Source organism: Musca autumnalis, unplaced genomic scaffold (assembly GCF_047663935.1).
Source record: "Musca autumnalis isolate F117 unplaced genomic scaffold, ASM4766393v1 scaffold_5, whole genome shotgun sequence".
Lineage (NCBI taxonomy): Eukaryota > Metazoa > Arthropoda > Insecta > Diptera > Muscidae > Musca > Musca autumnalis.
Window position 1 is genome coordinate 94,108,115 of NW_027412088.1, and position 15,529 is coordinate 94,123,643.

Here is a 15,529-nt window from a genome sequence, read left to right on the forward strand (position 1 = left end):
GTATACTAACTTTTGCGACAGACTGTACATTTATACTGGGGCTTATTGTCGTGTTAATACCTGCTTTTTTATTTGTTTGACAAAAGATATCGTCATTATCATGATATAATAAGTACCATTAATGGTCTGTTCCTTTATTTTTGAAAATGGTAAAAGTTGCAAAAGTAGTAAAAGTTGTGAACTGCTCTAATACAAGGTAGAACAAATAAGTTAAAGTAAGTACTACAACAAATACAATTCAACAACAACCACATAGAAATTTGTTTTTGTTTGTAATGTTAGTGTCAACGGTATATGTAAACTTAATAAGGAAAGAAGCAAATGTTTATTAGGGGGAAATAGTTTTTTTTTTGGAATGATATTTTTTCCTCAAAAAATATATCCCTAATGTACATCGGAAAAAGAAATAAATAGTCCCAATTTACATTAGGCGAGTTTACTTGCGGCAATTGTCAGTTTGTAGGTGAGAGAGGGGGCTGAGAGACAAAGGGTTACCATATGCCTCACCTCTCTCTCCATCAAACTGACAATTGCCGCAAGTAAACTCGCCTAATGTAAATTGGGACATATGTATTTAAATGTCGTATGGAATTTGACACTAAGCTCTAATACAAGTTGTATGTTTACATCAAGTAAAGGAACACCTTTCATGTAAAAAGCGGTAAAACTTTAAATGCTTTCGTCTACATTTTTGTTGAATCGCCCACATGACAACAGATTTTAATTTTTTTTAATATTTTTAGCTCTGTTCCTTTACGTGCAAGAATCTTCAAGTTTTACAACTTTTTACTCGAAAAGCGTTCCTTTACTTTAGACACCATACAATTCATATGGAAGCAGATTACAACTTTTGCTACTTTTGCCGGTTTTACCACTTTCAAAAGTAAAGGAACAGACCATTTGTAAACTCGAACATTACTTGTAGATTTTAAATCGATCTTCAAGTATTCCTGGACATTCACATAATTCCTCCTGTCAAAATACCTACACACTCCCTAAAAGTGATAGTCTGGCAACAGCATTAACATTGAAAGACCGTCAATGAGGGGTAAAAGTTAAATAAAAAACTAGTAAGTTGATCGTGTATCGTGTGTAAAGACTTCTTACTGCCGTGCGGACGTAGTCGAGTTCGTTTCGTTGTCGAGAAGAAAACACTACATTGCCGCGGTTAGTACGTGGAGAACTCAAAACAAAAAAAAAAACATAAGCAAAGAAATGAATATCAAAAGAATATAATATTGAAATTGTCCCCCTCTCGCAACAATATTAATTGATGTGTAAAAGTTTGATGTGCTGCTCGTAAACTTACATAACCCAAACATAAGTTCGTGTTGCCACCTTGCACCTGTAGCACAGGCTGGTTGACAAGTGACAGCAACAATAAAAAGAGAGAATTCTATTGGTGTGATATGGTAATATGGTGCTCAAACAAATAACAGCAGATCAAACTGAATTTCGTCGTCGTGCTGTTCGTCCGTTCGTACAATCGTTCATTCTCCTCTTGAAGGGGAATGTCAAAGTTATTTATTTCAAATCGTTGTGTGTTGTTCATTAAATCGTCATCTTTAATTTTACGTTTTAATTCTTGTTGGAATATTTTCGGACAATTGCCGTGTTCCTTTTCGCGATTGTGCTTTTAACTTTTTCTTGGAACAAGTGCTGCTCGTGTTGATGGATTAAAATAAAAAAGTAAAGGAATTTTACTGCCGTCATAACAAGAACAACAACAAAAAGGCGTAAATTACATATGACACACAGTACAGAGTGAGAGAAGAGAGCGCGAGCGAGAGATAATATGGTGCAATAAAAGTTGAAACAAGCAAAGCAAGCAAATAAAACTTATGCCGAAATCAAAGTCAGTGAAATTTTGTGATAATCTATCAGATATTTTTTTCTTTTCTGGTGTTATAAAAAGATATAAGAATCATCAACTTGGTCTGGCCTGTTCGGTCGTCGTCATGGGCTTAGTGATCGTCGCCGTCGCCTCCGCCACCTTCATTTCCTCCCCGTATACATAAAAAGAAAAATAACATGTTTGCGTCAGTAGTCGCGTATAGTTTTTAAAGAAATTATATATTATCAAGCAACCGACGAAAAAAAGCAAGGAATATCTTTACACTACAGAAACACGAACAAACAGAAAAAAACCTAACAAAAATATAAGCTCCTCTGTCTGCACAGGGCAAAAGAGAGCGAGCGTGAGTGAGTGTGAGAGAAGATAGTAAGTGTGAGCCATTCGCCCACCCACCCCCCCCAACTTCAACGGTTATTAAGCCCTTTTTAAATATCGGCCAAACACACATACCAAAACTTGTTCGCAGGCACGCACCATTATTACTTACACACACACACACATCAAACATGGCTGAATCGGGAATTGATTTGGATTTCGACTTCGAAATAGACTACCAATGTCTAATGGATGAAGATAAACTGGAAGAGGTATTGCCTGCTGTCAAAGTGTCCGGGCCTCACTCCGATGAAGTGGAATTCTATGAGCTAAAATCAGCCACACAATCTATTCGACCCGATAGTATACCCACCTTCAAAACAGTAACACCCACCTCAAGGACACAACTGAAATTGCAACTGCAACGTGAACAACAGCAGGAAATGGAACGCCTAGAAGCTGAGAAACGCGAAGCAGAGGCTTTGGAAATGCAAAGACAACAAATGCAACAACAACGCCAGCAGCAACAGCAGCAAATCTACAATATACAACAGAGTAGTTCACCTCAAATTGTGGCCAACAGTAATGGCAGCAGCAACAATCGCAATCGCTTTGACAGTCACAACTCCAACAATAGCTTTAATACCACACCACAGTCCTCAAGTCCCATGACTTTAAAAGTCCCCCTACAAAATATAGAAGTAGATGTTCCTCAACAGGTGTTGCAGGTGCGCACTGTCCTCGAGAATCCCACTCGTTACCATGTGATACAAAAGCAAAAGAATCAGGTCCGACAGTATTTAAGTGAATCATTTAAGCAATCCGAATGGAGTGGTCAATTGTTCCAGAACAAACATACGGGTGCATCTGCCTCAGCGGGTAATCTTAAATTGATTGGCGGCAATAATGGCAATCAGCAAGATCGTTCCAGCAGCTATAGTGGTGGTGGAATGGGCGCCAACAGCAATAACAACAATGAAAGCAATACTAATATCTCACCTCGTCATGTACGTATTACACCAGCAGCAGGATCTAACACTCCCAACAGTTCGTCCATGATGGATGATGCCATAACATTGTCACCCTTTAGTGTGGGTAGCAATAGCAACAACAACGGTAGTTATTACAACAACAATAACCTCAACTCAGGATCTGATTTTCAAAACTCCAAAGCGAGTGGTGGTGGTAAAAAATCCAACTCCCTGCAAAGCCGCTCAAACCCCAATAATTTGGTCACCCTTATGCGCAATACAAATCTCTTGGCCACCACCAATGGTTCTGGTGCTGGCAGTATTACCAGTCCGCTACATTCAACACCCATGTCACCAGGCCTGAGCTCAGTGGCCACCAGTAACTCAGAAATTCCCTCCTTTGAAAGTGATGCCGATTTGGATTTCGATGAGATCCTTCATGGCTGTGATTCGCGCAATCTTAATGACGCCATGAAAATGGATGAAGGCAATAACAGTAACGCCACAACGCCCAGCGGCAGCTATCCAAGCGAAATACAAGTCAAACAAGAACCCAATTCATTTAATGAAGTCGAAGCCAGTGCTTTGGCCAAAGATCGCCAAAAGAAGGACAACCATAATATGATTGAAAGGCGTCGTCGTTTTAATATTAACGATCGTATTAAGGAATTGGGTACTCTGCTGCCCAAAACCAATGATCCCTACTATGAAGTTGTTAGAGATATACGCCCGAACAAAGGCACCATATTGAAAAGTTCCGTTGACTACATCAAATGTTTGAAACATGAAGTGGCACGTTTAAAACAAAATGAATATCGTTTTCGTCAAACTGAGGCACAAAATCGGCGACTTCTGAATCGTATTAAGGAATTGGAAATGCAAGCCAAATCGCATGGATTGCCTTTGAGTGATTTCAATGTGACATCAGTATCGGCTCCTACCAATAGTGCCTCATATTTAAAATGTCCTAGTCCAACGTCTGCGACAGTAGCAGCCTCATCATTGAATAATCATTCAACGCCTTTGATTAATGAAGCAACAACAACAGCAAACACAGATACGAAGCTGCCAATTTTAAATGGTGGCAACAACAACAACAGCAGCAGCAACACTAAAACCACTCTCAGTATTAATACCACAAATGATGATATGATGGAGGATAGTAAACCTGTGATAATTCAAGGCGATGATCCCATGTTTTCTTCACAAAACGGTGGCCAGTTAATGTCGTCAGCTCCTCATTCCCCCAATATTAACAGCAACAACAGCAATAATTTGAGTGGCAGTCTGCAAGGTTTTAGCTCGAATGGTAATGATTGTGGCCACCACAATAGCAACCATCATTTGTCAATTGATGATTTATATGTTTGTGGTGGTGGTGGTTCCTCAATGCCCTCACCTTCTGGCGGCGGACAAAACGGAGGTTACAACAACTCTCCCAGTTGCTGTGGGGTCAACGATAGTGGCAGTTCTCTTATGCTAAATAGCAGTTGCTGTAATATTGGCATTGGTAGTTGTAGCTGCTCGCATAATCATTTGCATCTAGGCAGTCAGCATCTCAGCACTCATCACCATCATCATAATCATCATCAGAACAGTTCAAGTCTACTACAGTGTCCTCCAAGTCCTAGCAACGGTAGCACCGGCAGCAGTCCTAATTTTGGTTTATTATCGGTGGGTGAAGGTGGTCACTTGCATTACCACCATCATCATCATCATAGCGACAGTTATCCCACATCGCCTTCATCTTTACAACATGGTCGTGATCCTTTGCTATCATCTTCACATCAACACACCCTGGAAGCTCAAAGTCATTTGGATACATTGGATCCAACACAACACCATCATCATCACAACGACTTGCATCATATGCGCGATGACAATGATGATCATCATCATTCTGTAGATCTCTCACATGCCATTATGAGTGACCAGCTAGGTATGGTTCCCTCGGGTCCAAATGAATCGTTATTGCTATCACCGGATTCGCTGGATATTGATATGCCTTGACGGTGAAAAGAAACAACAATTTGCAGTAATGTCACAAAGCAAAATGCAAAAGTTCCAAATATTATTATCCACACAAAGAGGAGAATATTGCTCAAATAATCATCATCATCAGTTTGGATGGCTAGAACCTTGGTTTTGAAACAAGGGATTCAATATGTATGTAGGTTGTTTAGCATAACATTAGCATCCATAATTATTTTTTTGTAAGACTAAAAACATCTTTTTTTGGGATGGATTGTCTTTAGTTTAGCTGATGTTTTTACTGTGGGTTTGGAATTCATAGCAAAGAGGTTATCTGGTTATAACTCGAATTGCATGCTTATAAAGCAATGGGTTCTATGAGAACTCATTATGACACATTTAATATAAAATCAATTTTTGTGATCAAAAACTGGCTACTGTAGCTAATATTGAATCGGTCAATACATATAAAGTGTGTGTGTGTATTTTTAAGGCGGCAGATATTATAAATAACTCATTCTTCGGTACTTAATTTAAGATAAAAGCTTCGGTTTTTAGGACCGAACATTTCAGGTTCCTTAGAAACGTTTGCAATACATTTCGCTTAATACAAGTTTAGAAATGAATATTAACAATTGTCTTAATGGTTTTATATATAAATCGCTTTGTGTTAGGAGATGTGTTGTGATTGTTTTCAGTTCGTTTTAGCTCATACCGGCCTGTAATGTAATTTTGCAACTCATTTTTGGTTATCGATAAAAATCGGTAAAAATAAAACGCAAAATTATGAATGAAAAATGCCAATAAAGGTTTACAACACCGTTGCTATCGGTAGGTCGGTAGGACTAAACGATAATTTTATTTTGGTCGCTAACTTACCGAAAATTTTATTTAACTACCGAATATAGCATTGAAATTTACAGATTTTTTGAATGTAATCAAGAAATGAGCTAGAGAATCCCGCTACAAAAATTTAAAGTTCTAAAAAAGTGTAATCCCGTGTTTTGAAATAGTCTCCTTGAACATACTGCCTTATTTCATTTATTTCGAAAGGTTTACTCCGGTTTATACTTTAACAAGCTTTAGTGGAACAAGTTAAGCTTTATGACATTCGTTCTGTTTTTCCTTCCAGCTTTTGACTTGTGATATAACGGATTTTTCTATAGAGAGATCTAACAATGACTACGCAATCTAAAACTTGTGACATTTTTTAGGAAAAATAGTAACAATTTCTAAATAGTATATTCTTGCAGGTTCAGGAATATACTAAATAATTTGTTTGGAAAAGTATAACTAATAACCAAGGAAAAATTGGAAATATGTAGTCATTGCTCTGTTGAAAGTTTCCGCTAGACCACCTAACGTGGGTTACTAGATAGGCTTCTGGCCTAGTAATAAAAAATTGTTTTATTGTTTTTCAACGTATTCTCCAGCATTATTTAGAAACATTTGCATGAACTCATACTAATTGCCGAAGTACTTTATCCACTCCGATTGAGACACCACTAAAACATGGATTTTTAACACTTAAACAGAATCTCCTAGCGAACAAAATCTGGATCATGCATTTTTTCTTGAAGTGCGGGAATAAAAATAAGTAATTGGGTGCCAAGTCAGGGCTGTACAGTGGATGACACATCAATTCCACGTTTTGGTCCGCCAAAAAGGCTCTGGTTTGAGCTGATGTGAGCGAAAACAGTTCGGATCGATGAGATGATACAATTTTCTTTTTGGTAAATTAACGTAGAACGGACAAAAGCAAATATTTATTTGTGTACAATGATAATGAAAATCTAGGTTAATATCTAAAATATGAACTTAAGCTCTAATTGAAGATAGAAAAACAGCTAACACATATTTGTATGCCCTCCACCATAGTATGGAGGGTATATTAAGTTTGTTTTTCTTTGTGTAACTTATAGAAATAATCATTTGCGACCCCATATAGTATATATCGTCACCATAAATGCCCAAAGACGTAACCCACAAAATAAAACTTTACAGGAGAAGCAAAAAACCTTATAAAATGAAATGTTGTTTTATAGAATATCACACTTATGAGGGCGAGTATTTGGAGTATTATTATATTGTTACGGGAGTGAATGGGAGTAAGTAGTGAAACGAAAACAACGTAATCCGTAATTATGACAACATCTGCAATTTTATGCCATTTTCCGAAATGCCATTTCTTAAATAGGATCGTTATTTTTGAACCTAGAAGCTTGAAATTTTCCCAGAGTTTGTTTTTGAGCTTTTTGTTTCAGATTCCATTAAAAAATGAATTTCGATTTTTCATGTGGGTTACGTCTTCGGGCATTTATGGTGACGATGTGTACATATATTCATGATCAGGGTAAAATACTGAGTCGATCTAGCGACTAGTCAGGCTGTTGTAATCAAACCCGAATGCATTTTTTCCACACATTTGGTATAGTCTCCATATAACGGTACTTCTCGATTTTAGGTATTTGGCTACATTTCTTGACCAAATTTGCGCTGTAATTTGACATTTGAAGTTCCCAGTGGTCACAAAACTGCTCCACCAAAAATTGACAACATAGGTCCATGTTTTGGTGTAGTCCACGTATCTTTTTGATTTGAGGTATTTTGGGAATTTTTGTTACATTACATTGGAACTAGCAGTAATTTCACAATTGAGTTCCAAGTGGTCACAAAACTTCTACCCCAAAAATTGTCAACATAGGTCCATTTTTTGGAATAGTCACTGTACAAAGGTACCTTCCGATTTTAGATATTTTGAGGATTTTGGAAACATTTTTTGAAGTTCGCAATGGTCACAAAACGTATTCTTCAAAAATTGCCAATGTCCATGTTTTGGTATTGCCCCACATATAACTATACTTCCAGATTTTACGTATTTTAGGTTTTTCCTACTTTTTCGCCTAACTATATGTAATTTGACATGTAATGTTTGGTTTACATTCGGCGTCGTTTCGTGATTTCGAAGGCGTTTCGTGATTTCGCGCGGAATCAAGCAAAATTTATCATGATTTCGCATACAAAAATGAAATCATCTCATTTCGTGATTTCAGCGAAATCAACATCGAAATCACTGTATACATGATATACAACCCTGTTTTTGCCTAAAAAAGTACCAACAGTTGCAACACTTGTCACGTATCACAATAAACAAGGTAGATGGTCAATTGCTGCCACAAAAAATTTTAGTATCAAAATTTGTAAACTATGTGAAAAAATATTAAATTATTTTGTTACAATGCTATTTTTCATTGTGTTCCCGTACTTTTTTAATGGTAATGTTAGAAAAAAGAGCAAATTGTCAAAAATTGCTTCCCCATACAAAATTCTTAAAAAATACGGGAACGGAAAAATGTCGGAAATTGCAAAAACTCCAGCATAAATGTCAAAATCTACGTATCAGACTAGATGCCAATGAACATGCTTGCTGCTAGTTTCTACTAGGCCAAAATTGTATGGCAGAAAACAGGAGAAGGAGGTGTTATTCGGCGCTATTTTTGTTTAAAGAGAAGTGCAAGCCATGCTAGATTTCGAAGTACGGGAACGCATTTTTAGTACTAAACGGGATAAATACTAATATTGTGCAGTTTTTGTGCACAACTTTTATCTATCATAATTTATTATTATGATATCCTAACGATAAAATCATTTTTTTTTTATTTTTTCATTTGTTAGTACTATACACAATTAATACTATATATAGATAATTTTACGATAATTTTCCAAATAAAGTTGTAAAGTTCTATATTGTCGTATATTTTTGATGATTAATTCAATGTACAACAACTTGTTTTGAAAATCCATGTTCGATCAGCTTCGCATATGCATCTACCTTGATCATTGTGATATGTTTGAAATCAACAAAAAAATAAGTGTAAACTCCGGGGTGTATTTCAGGATTTCGTGAAATCCAGTGGATTTTGGAGCGCAAGGGTAAACTTGGCATAAGGTTCCCAGTGGTCACACAACTTCTCAGCAAAAATTGTCTACGTGGGTCCATGTTTTGGTATGGCCCCCATATAACGAAACTTAACGATGTCTTTTGCTACCATTTTTGGCCGTGTGCATGTGTTGTGTGGAATTTAGGGTATTTTACATTATTAGGGAACTACCTTTGTAATTTCTTCACATTTGAAGTTTCCTGTGGTCACAAAACTTCTCCCCCAAAAAATGTCAACGTGAGTCCGCATTTTGGTATAGCCAGCCCCATGTAATTGTACCTCCTGATTTTAGGTATTTTGATAATTTTCTTGATCGAAGTTTCCAGGTGTCGCAAAACTTATCCTCGTTCAACGTGGATCCATGTGTCTGTATAGCCCATATAATAGAACCTCCGATTTTAGGTATTTTGAGGAGCTACATTTTGACCAAACCATAATTTGACACTTAAGGTTCCAAGTGGCCACAAAACTTATAAACCAAAAATTGTCAAATTAGGTCCATGTTTTGGTATAGCCCCAAAAGAACGGAACCTCCCCATTTCGATATTTCGAAGGTATTGGACACATTATTAACACACACATTATTTAGTTTCAGTTGAGGCTATAACATATTTCTGCAAAGAATTTTAGTTATATGCCCAAGCTTTAGGATATCCCTTGTAGAATGGTACCGCCAGATTTTAAATATTTTTAAAGTTTTAGCCACATAATACAACCGATATGACTGAAATCTGGTTCCAATATAATTTAGGGTTTAGGGTATCAAAAGTTCGTCCTGGCCAAACTTAACGTCGTTTTCATTGATATAAGAGTAGGTCATTGATATAAAAGTAGTCTCACACTTCAGGGATGCATGTTTTTTATATATGTATGTGTGCGTCAATGATCCTGAGGGGACATTTCCGTTTACATCAGTGTTTGTTTTTATGGAGTAAATTTTTGGTGACTCAGTTAATTCTACCTTTAGGCTAAAGAGGGTTCATACACTTTTATACGTCCAAAATTGTCCTAATAGAAATAATAAAACGAAATCCGTTTCAGACAATTTGGAGTTGATTTAGACATGTCCGTCCGTGTGTCTGGTGCGCACTATAGCTCTCGAACGGAACAATCGATTTGATCAAATTTTGGGTATCGTAATATTGTTCAAACCAAGGCACATTTATAGAAGGCACATTTATAAAATACTTTTCATTCTAAACATGTAATAAAAATAGCATATGACAGTTTTGAATGCTTCATATTTACATCTTGACTGAAATTTGTTCTATTTTAGAGGATTTTCAAAATGTATTTATTTTTTTCCTGAGAAAATTTTTAGAACGAACCTATTATTCAAAATTGTTTATACCCTCAGCCTTTAGGCTAAGGAGAGGGTATATACACTTTGATACGATAAAAATGTGCCTCATCGAAATAATGGTTTTAGACCCCAAGTATGTTTGGACGAAATGTGTTTCAGACAATTTGGAGTCGATCTAGCCATGTCCGTCCGTCTATCTGTCTGTCCTGCTGGCTGGAGCGCACGATAACTCTCGAACGGATGAACCGATTCGGTTCAAATTTTGGCTTTCGTAATATTTTGCCCAAACTTAGTTTAAGTTCGAAGATCAGCTACATCGGTCCACTCCTTTCGGTACCTCCCCCACAAAAGTTCGATAATGTTCGGAAAGTTTATGCGCACGATAACTCTTGAAGGTAGTGACCGATTTGGTCCATACTTTGTATAGTGTAAACTTTCTACCAGAGTAATATGAGGTTCCAATATGGTCTCAATAGGTCCACTACTTCGGGTACCTCCCACACAAAATTTCGGAAAAATTCAGTTTAGGGCCATCTCTCGAATCGCTTTAATTTTTGTTTTAGCAACTTGTATTCACTACCCTCCATACGACGCTACAAGCTTCATCAGGGGCAAGTCCATACTTCCTGAGAAAATAGCATGAAAGTTGCAAAAAACCCCTATGACACCGTGTAAGGTGGTTGCAGCGCAAGATAACTCTCGAACGGATCTGCTGATTCGGTCCAAACTATGGTCTTAGTAATATTTTGTCCAAACATAGTTTAAGTTTGAAGATAAGCCATATCGGTCCACTCCTTAAGGTACCTCCCCCACAAAAGTTCAAAAATGTTCGGAAAAATTGTTCGTACGGTAACTCTTGAAGGGAGTGGCCGAATTGGTCTATACTTTATACATCCTAATATATCTACCAGATATAGATCAGGTTCAAATATGGACTATATTTGTCCACTCCATCCAGTACCTCCCACACAAAATTTCGGATAAGTTCGATCCATTCCTTTTAGTATCTCCTCCGCAAAACTTTTGATCTTTAATCCTAATCAACATTTTTGTCTGTTCAAACGCCCAAAATTTTTAAAACCTCCTAAATACATACGTATTTTGGGAACAAAAATTGTTTCAATATACACAGGCTGAGGGTATATTTCTGTCGGCAAAGCCGACTGATACTTTTTTACTTGTTTTGACATTTAATTTTTAATAACAACAATTGGCCTGTTCCTTTACTTTAGAAAATGGTAAAACCGGCAAAAGTAGTAAAAGTTGTAAACAGCTCCCATATGAATTGTATGGTGTCTGAAGAAAAGGAACGCTTTTCGAGTAAATAATGGTAAAACTTGAAGATTGTTGCACGTAAAGGAACAGAGCTAATGTTGTTTTTGTAAATTTGTTAGTTGTTGTAATTCATGCATCTACCTTATACAAATGTGCCTTGGTTCAAACTTAGTTTAAATTCGAAGATAGGCCATATCGGTCCACTCCTTCCGGTACCTCCCACACAAAAGTTCAAAATTTTTCGCTAAAATGGTGCGCACGATAACTCTCGAAGATAGTAACCGAATTGGTCATAACTTTGCATGTAATACTACTTTCTGGAATAGATCGTGTTTCTCCCACACAAAATTTGAAAAAAGTAGAGTTTAAGAACAGCTATCGAATCGTTTTGATTTTTTTTGCAACATGTTATTCTTATGATGACGCATTTTTTCGGCGCCAAGTCCATGTTCGAAAAGTTCCAAAAATACTGCCGGTACTAACTACTCTGGGTAGTACGTAAGATAACCCCCGGTAGGGTAAAACCGATTAGGTCCAAACGTTGTACATCCTATTATTTCTTACAGACTCGAATTATGTTCGACTATTGACTACATCGGACCACCACACAAAGTTTGGAAAGAGTGCAGTTTAAGGACTCGTCTGGGATCGTTTTTAATTTTTGGCAAAATGTTGTGTATGCGGCCCTAGTTACGACTATACAATTTTTTCGGAGGCAAGTCCATACTTCCTGAGAAATAGGCCAAAAAGTATTTTGTTTACGTCAGAAGTATTTTGTTTACTTCTTTTCTTTAGATCCTAGGCTGTGGGTATATATCTTTCGACACAGCAATTTTGTCGGGGGCATGTCCATTCTTCCATGAGAAATTGGCGCAAAAGCTCCAAAAATGCCTGCGGACACCAACTAAACTGGATAGTACGAAAGAAAACCCTCGAAGGGGGAAAACAATTTGGTCCAAGCGAAAGCGTGCAGTTTTAAGGACTCGTCTGGTACCGTTGTGTATGGGGACCTAGTTACGGCGATACAAATTTGTTCATACTTCCCTTTAGACGTCAGATGTATTGTGTTTAGTTTTTTTTTAGGTCTCTGTCGGCACCGCTGTCCTTACTTGATTTATTTTAAAATTACTTGTTTAGTTCAATGTAGCATATATTAGCTAGCCAGTATTATTCTTTTTGAGATCTATATATGAGTATATCAAGAAAATTTATCCTTTTTTTTATAAAAATTTCCAGATAAACAAATAAACGTTTTGAAAATAAAACATCAGCTAAACTAAAACTTAACCCACCCACACTGAACATAGGACTTATAAAACCTCCCCCCCCCCATACGCATGTACTTTAAAAGCAAAGCAAATAGAAAATACCGAAAAGCAATGACTACTTCATATACATTATTATACACATACATACATACTTATATACATTTTATTGTCATTATTAATTTTACTATTGTTAATTATAATAATTATTCTAAAAATTATTATTATTGTTAAGGAACGGCGGCCAAATTACTTTTGACAAATTTTCTGATTTAAAATTTGTTTTGTATCAACGTCTCTTTTTTGTATTATTTTGTTTTTGTATTATTATTTAAAAATAAGTAAAGTTTTGTGTTTTTATTTGTTTCGTTGTCTGTGTTTAAGTTATATAGTAAATGTGAAAAAAGGCATTATTTTTTAAGTTTATATATGAAAACAAAAAGAAAAACAAACAATTACCAAATAGATTAGTCGTTCCAAACAGTATCGCGCGATTCTTTGTAACAATGATAGCGTCAAGTAACCTCTAAAAAAATACAACAAAAAGAAAACCACTATAGCTATAGTTTGTTATACATAAATGTAATATTATTGTTTTTTTTACAACGACAATTTTTCGTTGAAAATGCAATATCTATATAAATAATATCGATACTGATTTAATCGATATTTTTTTGTAACTCTTAAGAACTATTGTTGATTATTTTTATTAAGAAAATTAAAAAAAAAAAACTATTACAAAAAATACATCTAAAATACAATTTTAAATTAAAATTAAAACAAACAACAACTACTCTTAACTGGATTTTTGTTTTCATTTTTTTTGCAAAGTAAGTTTATGCACCGCCACAACAACACAATAAATTTTATTTAATTGCCAAGTGTTGCTATTTTCGTTAGGTGTTTCTTTTTATCTACAAAATTATAAAACGTGTATATTATACCATACCCACCCATAGTCTGGAGTGTTAAGAAAGTGTGTGTTTGCCGCGGCAACCCTATTATAAATCATCAATCAAATAGTATTAAGAAATTGAGATTTGATTTGATTGCTTGCCTTGAAGAATTCGATAATATTTGAAAGAACAAAAAAAAAAAGAAATTATCTACATGCCCACCACCACCACTTAACTTCCCAGAGCTAGACAGCAGCTAGCTACCCAACGATATTAATAATAATATTTCACGTTTCTAAAATTCTAATGTTTACTCTTTTATTAGACAACATTTGAGCTCATTAAAGGGTTTGTTTTAAAAAAAAGTTGAAATAGGAATTTTGTGTTATCATTTATGAAACATTGTTGGAATTCAGATAATGAATGCATTAGACTACTTAGTGTGGGAAAGGAAGAAATATTGTTTTATAACTTGCCAGTTGTAAAGTCTTAAACCACCATTTTGCCTATGTCTCGCCATAGCCCTAATCTAACAGATATACCTATAAATTAGCCGCATGGCAATCTTTAAGTTCCACACAATTTATACTACCAACCTCAGCATGTAGATTTATTTGCATGTTCTGGCGTCGATGTTTATTTTGGAGGCGCCATATTCCCAGCGGCGTATAGATGTCCCAGTACATACACTGGTGACATTCCATAGATCTTTTCCAAATACATTTACACGCAACGCAAATCTAATGGTTAAACGGATCAACGTAAGAAGACTAATGCCATACAAAGAAAGCCTGTATTCGGTAATGTTATCGATCTGCATCTCTTGGGAGGTCTCTGCAGGATTTGCCGCAGGGTAAATATCTGGTCAATGGTGAATTTGCCATGTCTAAAGCCGCATAATATCCCTGGCACTGTTTTTTAAGCAATAGGGAGCAGACTTATTCCCCTATAACACTGTGCAAAATTTTTAAGGTGATCTTGTGCAAACAATTCGAACTGAGGATTTTTTGAAAGTACAGAACCCAAACGACAAGAAACCCTAGTTTGGTTTTGTTGTGCCAGATCCAGCTCGGATTTTATGGCCCCATCTAAACATGGTTAAATATTGAGTTTTTAAAGAAATTCGGGGCTATATCTCTGAAACCAATGCGAATCTTCTTCTGACCTCTGATGAAAATTTGTAGATAAGGACAGGAATAAAAAATTTGGAGAAATAATGAACTCGAAAAACTACATTTATTGCCTCAAGTTTCAAAATATATGAAAAAATTACACAATTTTTATACATTTCGCACCGTATCTCCAAAACCGTTATGGGCCGATTCCGTACAGCGAGGCGAGTCATGTCGCGTCGTCTATCGTCTCTGTGACAAAATTTAAAAAATGCACTACGTACAGCGGTAGAAAATAATCGTCGATAACAAGTTATTTTTATTTTTTTTTTATTTTTATTCGTTAGTAAAAATGAACGGCGACAGCTAATTTGTTGTCGCCGGAAAATGAACATTACGGCGACAAAATTTGACGTCGTCGTGCGACTTTTGCCATACGTAATGGAAAAATTGCAACTGGCAACGCGACACGACTCGCCTCGCTGTACGGAATCGGCCCATTAATTTTTTCTGAATATTTTCTTTTGGAAAAATATTCCCTGGAATGTAATACACAACTCATCAGAACATGTCATTGTTGTCATGTCATGTCATTGCCGTTGTTTTCAGTACATTTTTCAACGAC

The 15,529-nt window shown here is 36.1% G+C and overlaps 1 protein-coding gene across 1 annotated transcript; it reads left to right on the forward strand.

Moving 5' to 3' along the window:
• The first annotated feature begins 1,050 nt into the window (after positions 1-1,050).
• Positions 1,051-12,981, forward strand: Mitf (transcription factor Mitf). The gene has a single exon (XM_073955193.1). The coding sequence runs from the start codon at positions 2,362-2,364 to the stop codon at positions 5,149-5,151; it is 2,790 nt and encodes a 929-aa protein (XP_073811294.1). The 5' UTR covers positions 1,051-2,361; the 3' UTR covers positions 5,152-12,981.
• The last annotated feature ends 2,548 nt before the right edge of the window (positions 12,982-15,529 follow it).